Source organism: Crocodylus porosus, unplaced genomic scaffold (assembly GCF_001723895.1).
Source record: "Crocodylus porosus isolate Cpor-Errol unplaced genomic scaffold, CroPor_comp1, whole genome shotgun sequence".
NCBI lineage: Eukaryota > Metazoa > Chordata > Crocodylia > Crocodylidae > Crocodylus > Crocodylus porosus.
In genome coordinates, this window is record NW_017728906.1 from 162,653,409 (window position 1) to 162,660,311 (window position 6,903).

Consider the following 6,903-nt stretch of genomic DNA (forward strand, 5'->3'; position numbering starts at 1 on the left):
GAGGGAGGAAGCAGCTCCTCGCTCACCCCGTGGCTGGCACCCTGCACTGCAGCCGCTCGCAGCCTGCGCAGGGTTGTCTGGAGCAGGCACAGGCATCCCCACATGGGCCGCAAGTAGCTGCAGCATGGGGCACCAACCACGGGCAGGCGAGGAGCTGCTTTTCCCCCTCCGCACTCAGCACCACTTTGTAACCCAGCCCCACTGCCAGCCTGGGCCCCATGCCTGCTCCGGGCTCCCCCCCGTGCTCAGCTTTTCCGTGGCCCACTTTTGCCCGGGCTCCTTCCCTGCCCGGGGTCCTCCCCCCTCCTGTACCTTAGGTTTCAGCTGGGGCAGCCATGTGGTCCCAGGCCAGAAGCCCCTGCTGGGGCTTCTGGCTGGGGGGGGCAGGGCCGGGTAGGTCCTGCTGTTGTGGGAGCCCACCAGGCTTCCCATGTTCTACTGCCCCTGGTTCTTGTCATTTTTGACAGGAACCAAGGGCAGAGAAATATTAATTTCCTAAATTTTTTAGGGGCCCCGCAAGCCGGATAAAATGGCCTTGCATCCCAGATCCAGCCCGCAGGCCGTATTTTGCCCACCCCGATCTAGCACATGGGGCTGATCTATGGGCCTGATTTGGACCAGTCCCAGATCCGGTGTCCATGGCTGGTCCAGTGTGGGTGCTGCATGCATGCACCTCACATTCAGCACTTGCTGGCCCCAGCCTGGCATTACAGAACTGTGCTCTGGATCTGGCACACATGGCTTGTGTCTCAGCCTGAATCAGACTGGCCCCAGGTCCAGCATGCAGGGCCAGTCTGGTGTAGGTACTACATACAGCGATTACCAGCTCCCAACCTTGTGGGACATGCAGCCTGTACCAGATGGGCTCCGTGTACCACATGCAGCATATAGGGCTGGGGCCAGCAGAGACTGCATACGACATATAAGGCTAGTCTCAGATGCACAGACAGCACCACAAGCTGGGTGATAGGGCTCTGCAGGCCAGCTCTGGCCTGTGGCCTGCACCTTGCAATCCTGTGATAGAGTTACGTCAGGGCTAAATTATTCAGTGGTAATCATGTAGTAGGCTCCATACTTTAATAGTGCATACCGTGGGCAGATATCAGTGAAGAACTGGTCATATATTCACTCTAAACATTGCTATAATTTTACTTCAGGGTAAAATCTGAAGTAAATTACCTCAGAGGAATCATGTGGGTCTGCAACCTTACTGTGGTGAAGATAATGAGATGCAGTCTAAAGAGAACAAGTCTCCGTAACAGGATTACTCTTTCTTTTTAAAGCTGACATATATTGTAGATGACTATGGAAGTTTTCTATCACAATTTGATTAAAGCAGTGACAAACAAGACAGCTATTTACATGTCTTCATTAGAAAGATTAGTGAGTATCCACAAGCATTGCACTGGGGACCTACCATGGATTTTTTCTACTTACCCCAAGCCAACAAACTTTTTAGCCTATTCCTAAATTAGTAAGTAGCAACTTCAAAACTTGTATTCTGCTGATATAAATTGCAATTAAAAAACTAGGAATCACATCCAAATCCTGCAATGAGTTTGCATGTATGGATCCACACAGAACTCATTACAAAACTGGGTCCCATTATAATGAATTATAACTGTAGTGTTTGTAATTTATAATACATTAGATGACTGAGTACACCAAGGGCTTTTTATCATTTAACACTGATATAATAATTATAAAAATTGCCAGTTAATAATGCAAGACATATTTCATTATTACACTCTCTCCCTTAGAGAGCTGCAAGAAGCTCTGATCCCATTTTTACTTCAGTACAAACCTATTAACTCACCTGCGCCTATTCTTTTCTGACCCAGGTCTTGTACAGGAGAAGGAAGAAGTCGCAATGTTGTACTCTGTTCTTTGAAAATCATTGGAGTTGATGCCAGCTGGCTATACACAGAAAGTTTTCCCTTTGGAGTTTTAAAAGTACTTTGATCAAGCCAGCCAGTTCGGTATTCGGTTTTGTCTAACATTTTAGATTCATAAGGTGAAGCTTCTAAGCTAAGTTCTTCAAACCAGTTGAGGCTTATTGGCCCTAAGTCTAGAGAGAAAAATATCCAGTATGTTACACCACTTTCTTTTTCTTCTTCTTTTTTTTTTTTTTTTTGGGGGGGGGGAGGGGAGGGGAAGGGAGAGAGAAAAAAAAGTAGCAGAATAAAATCTAATCAAATATAGTGCCAATTACACAAAGTAGCATGGTTTTAACTGAACATGTTGATTGATCCAGTGCATATAGTTCTTCAAACATAAAAATAAAATGTAACATGGGCTTAAATCAAGTAAGTTTAATGTCCCCTCCAACATATCACATAGTAACTGAAATTACTGGACATTTAATTTGTCTTGTTAAAAGAAAAATCAACACCCTGCAGCCACAAAACTTTATAATATAGTAACAAAGTCTTACTCCTTCTGTAATGGAAGTTGCAATGGATTTTTGAGAGTGCTCATGGATATACAGAAATGCTGATGCCGCAAAACACAAAAGCCTGATGGTGACTTGACTTTTATAAGGGACCTGACCATGACAGCAGTATGTCTAAATATTAGAATATTTATGAGATCTGAGCCACTCTGAAAGCTGCTATGGATTACAGCTAGACCTTTAGTTTTAATTACATCTGTAAAGGTTATAACTTATAAACAATATAAGTATATTAATCAATCCGTTCAAAATCTTAAATGGATTAACTTGATTGAAAATTGAAAAATGAGAGAAAATGAACTACAAAAATAGAACTTCATAGAAATACAAATGACAAAGATAAAAGGAATAATTAAGTAAAAGGAACATAAGTATAGCAAAATAAAGTGTATAAAGAATATGGAAACGAGAGACAATAAAGTTAAAACCGAACTCTTCAATAGGATATAGTTTACCGCAAATAGCTGCTGAATACAGCAACAAGAAAATCTCTTTGATATAAACAGTCTTAAAAGTTATTTATTTTACTCAAAATAAGATAAAAACTGTACCTGATTCACTGCACTGTGTTTTAAATATTTCAAAGAAAGTTGATCTTCCAACAGGTTTATCTGCCATTTCCTTATCCATAGCATTACTGGAACATGCGTTAAATAAACCTGAAAAATAATACAAAAATGCTTTGATACTCAGTTATTAGTTGTACTGCTGGGCACTACTCCCAATTTCTTGTTTCATCATGCAAAATAAAGCAGCAAGCACTTAGTGCCGGGTAATATCCTTTCTAGCCAGCTGAAGGAATCACAATGACAGACTCCAAAGAGACTGGAATCTGTTCTTACTGGACATGGTTATGTTTGCATTGCAGGCACCTGAACATTAGAATCAGCATAAAAGACAGTTTCAAAGCAGGACATAGAAACTCAACTCTGAACACAAGAGAACAGTATCCAGACAGTTTCTGGAAGCTACAGAAGACTTTGATGATGCATTACACCCGTCCCCATGAACTCGCATTCACACTGATTCTTGACAAATGATGTTTATCGTTCCCTACACGAGGAGGAAACCTACAGAGAACACTGTTTTATTAGCAAAGCTACAGGCCAAATACAAATTTAAACTGGACTAACTGGAAGCTGAACAGACCCTGCCATGCCAATTTTAAAACTGCTATCTTTTTAAAGCCTGTTAGAAACAACAATTAAGACAAGTGCATTTTTCAGATGAAAATATTTTACATCTCATCCACTTCATGGTTTCCTCGGTAGGCAGGAAACCTCCCCCTCTGTACATGGATTAATCTCAAACCATTCCAAGGAAACAAAGCTACCTTCAAACCAATTATAACATCAATCCGATGGCTTAAAAATACTTGCAAGAGGCACACGGGTGGCTGTTAAAGGATTAGCCCAAACCCATACCGTTTCATTTTGAACTCATTTCCCACAGGAGCTCAGGGAGGGTATGGGGGGGGGCGGGGCACTGGTGCATCTGCACCTCCCCCCGTGGTTGCTGCTGCACTCAAGCCAAGTGCCGCGCTACTACAGCGCAGGGAGTCCCCGGGCTCGTTGCAATCTACCGACTCCTGCGGACCCCGCCTCTTCCTCTCAATGGCCCGAAGGCTCTCCCCTCGCCAGACCCCGGCCCGGCCCGGCCGCTACCTCCGCGCCGCCACCGCCACAGCGTTCAAGCACTGGCGCCAAAGGCCCCGCGCCTGCGCAGCGAAGCCCAGCGCGGCCGTGCACACCACCCGCTGCAAGGGGAAGTGAGGGCCAGGCCGACCCGGGGCTGCGCAGTAGGAGGAAGAGGCGGGGGCGGGGCATGAAGCCCGAGGGTTCCGCCTCCGCCCCCTCTCGGCTGATGCAAGCCGCAGCTGTTGCATCTGCAAGACGGGCGCAGGCACAGCCACAGCCACAGCGCCCTCTAGAGCCTGAACCCAGCCCCACAGCAACACCCTCCTGCCGAGCCTGGGCTGCGCACGCGCACACCTCGGGCAGTTGCAACGCGCTCTGGAGCCCGCGTCCGCCCCAGCCCCAGGCCCAGCGTCGGCCCCTTCTGCAGCCCCTCGAGGGGCTAAAGAAAGCGGGGTTTGGCACGAGACAAGCTGCAAGGAGTCTGCAGCCTGTAAGGTGCATCTCTAGGCTGCTTTCTGCCTGGCTTCAGGCTAACACCGCTAAGCACCTTCTTTTTGCTGAGGGTGGATGAAACAGCAGGTCTAAGACAGGAGAGCATGGAGGAGGGAAGCTGGAGTTTGTGACCGCTTTCCCATCCAGACCTTGGAAGTGAGCCCCCAGCTCATGACGCTCCGTGTTTCTCTGCAAATAGATGTATATCCCACTGACAGGATGCCTGTCATGTCCCAGTGCTGACCGCTCCACACACAGGGTAACAGCCGACTACAAGTTACCAGTTACACCAGGGGGTTTCACCGGGGGTATGCATGCCCCTAGGGGTACTTGGGAAGGCTTCCGGGGGTACTCAGCAGCAGGCGCAGCTACCATTTCTGCCGCCACCACTGGCACGCTCACTGATCGGCTGCTGGGGGACCCTCGCCCAGTTCCTCAACCACCTGCCAGGGGTCTCCCTCCTTCTCGACCAGCGGCTGGGGGTACACTGACCCCACAAGGTTGAAAACCCCTGAGATACACTACTGCCTCCAAGAACATGGAGAGATAATTAGTGGTGTTAATATGAGGTCAGACAGAAGGTAAGGTAAATTTGCACCTTATGGACTAAATCAGAGATATATATTATTATTATTATATATTATGTATTAGTATAGCTGATTAAGTGAGCTCAAACTCATAACAGTTTGTGCTAGGTAGCTCTGATTTAGTCTGTAAGGTGCATATCTACCCTGCCTTCTCCAAAATAACAGGTCATTACCACAGAAATAAAATTCCAAGCCTACTGATGACCCATAAGGAAAGTCAATATGGTCCCATATTTGGAAGGAAGGAAGGAAGGTTCTGCTAAAACCAGAGAGCTACAAGAAAGTTAAGGTGGAAAAGTCAAATCCCTCAAAGACAGTAAATGCTAAGGTGTCCCATGGAAACTTAATTTGGTTTTATTGTATATGAGGCACCCTTAAAATGTTCACATACTATTTTTTTCATGAAAATTCTTATCCCAATCAGTGTATTGAACCTAATCAATATTCTCTTTATCCTGATATCCTGATATGATAAGGTGAGGTGCCATGCCATAATTACTGTATACCATCCAAATCCTATACTACTCTTGAATTATTTATTTTAAGGCAACATGATTTGCTGACATAGGACTCTTTTGTCCAGGCATCTTTAACCAAAACTAATACTGGTTTCAGAAACATTTATTCCCTCAGCAGTTTCTCTTAAAGATTACAAAGGTTTATTGTTTATTATTTGCGGGTGAACTGTATGAAATTACCCATATAACTGTTATCTTAATGTAACCCTGGGCGCGACACTACACGCGCCCTCACCAAAATAGTGGGATCCTGGGGTACGCGGTAGCCCATAGCACTGGGACAAACTCTGTCTCTCTGCCAGGCAGCCCTTCCCATTCTTTCAGGTGAGTCCATTTTTTAAATGCTGCTACATCCTCCCCCGCATCAAGGTTCGCTGTCCCAGTAAACCGGGCTGGATGCAGTCTCAGTCCCTTAGTACTTCCACGGCAAAGAAATGGAGACCTTGACGCTGACTCCTGGAGCATCATATGTCAGCCGGGATACTCATTTCCTTATTTGAACGGGCTGGGGTATATTGAGCACTATCTCCTTGGAGCTAACTTGTTCAGTGCCATCAAGACCCCAACCCTGACCACGTGGGGACTCCAACTCCTATTCCCAGTTAATATCGCCCTCCTGTTCTGCACTGGTGCTGCCTGCAGTAGGATTGGAGGAGACTCCTGTTGTATTCTAAACCAGGCTACTACTGTCCCCGGACTGAGGGGAACTGCCTGGGATAGGCCCCACACTGGGGTCTACGGGGCTCTCAGGCTCCAAGTGACACCAGGCGACCCCAAGTACCTAAGTCTAGCCCTTCAGAATAGTTCTCTTCGGACTCACTATCGGGCTCATGCCAGTGTCCAGTGAGCTCACAGCCTTCTTGCTTTGCACAACAGATCCACCGCCGTGTGGTACTCTTCCATGGGGACTCATGAACCCCTTCTCTTGTCAATGGGGGTGCTACCAACTCCCCTACCAGAAGGAGCAAGTTCCTATGCACAGTCTTTTCTGGGCCCCTTCCACTTTCAGAGTGATGCAAAAAGCGGTTCGTTTCTCTGGAGGCACGCAAAGAAATCTCAGACACACACTTATTAGCAGCACAAAAGGTATATTTGCAAATAGGGTCAGAGCAGAGTTAAAAAACTCAGATTACTCCGAACCCCTGAGGAACTTTTTCAGCTGGTTTTTATCCTTCCCCTCCTGGGCACGTGTGCAGAAACAGGAACTTTTACAGCTC

The 6,903-nt window shown here is 46.5% G+C and overlaps 1 protein-coding gene across 1 annotated transcript in view; it reads right to left on the minus strand.

The window, feature by feature from the left end:
• BRCA2 (BRCA2, DNA repair associated) overlaps positions 1 to 4,200 on the minus strand; it is a 58,234-nt gene extending 54,034 nt beyond the window's left edge. Inside the window, exons 1-3 of the mRNA XM_019528520.1 lie at positions 4,117 to 4,200; positions 3,004 to 3,111; positions 1,817 to 2,068 (exon numbers count right to left, since the gene is read on the minus strand). Of these exons, the coding sequence (XP_019384065.1) occupies positions 1,817 to 2,068; positions 3,004 to 3,082 (331 nt within the window). The 5' untranslated portion in view covers positions 3,083 to 3,111; positions 4,117 to 4,200. The remainder of the gene's footprint in view (positions 1 to 1,816; positions 2,069 to 3,003; positions 3,112 to 4,116) is intronic.
• Between the last annotated feature and the right edge of the window lie 2,703 nt (positions 4,201 to 6,903).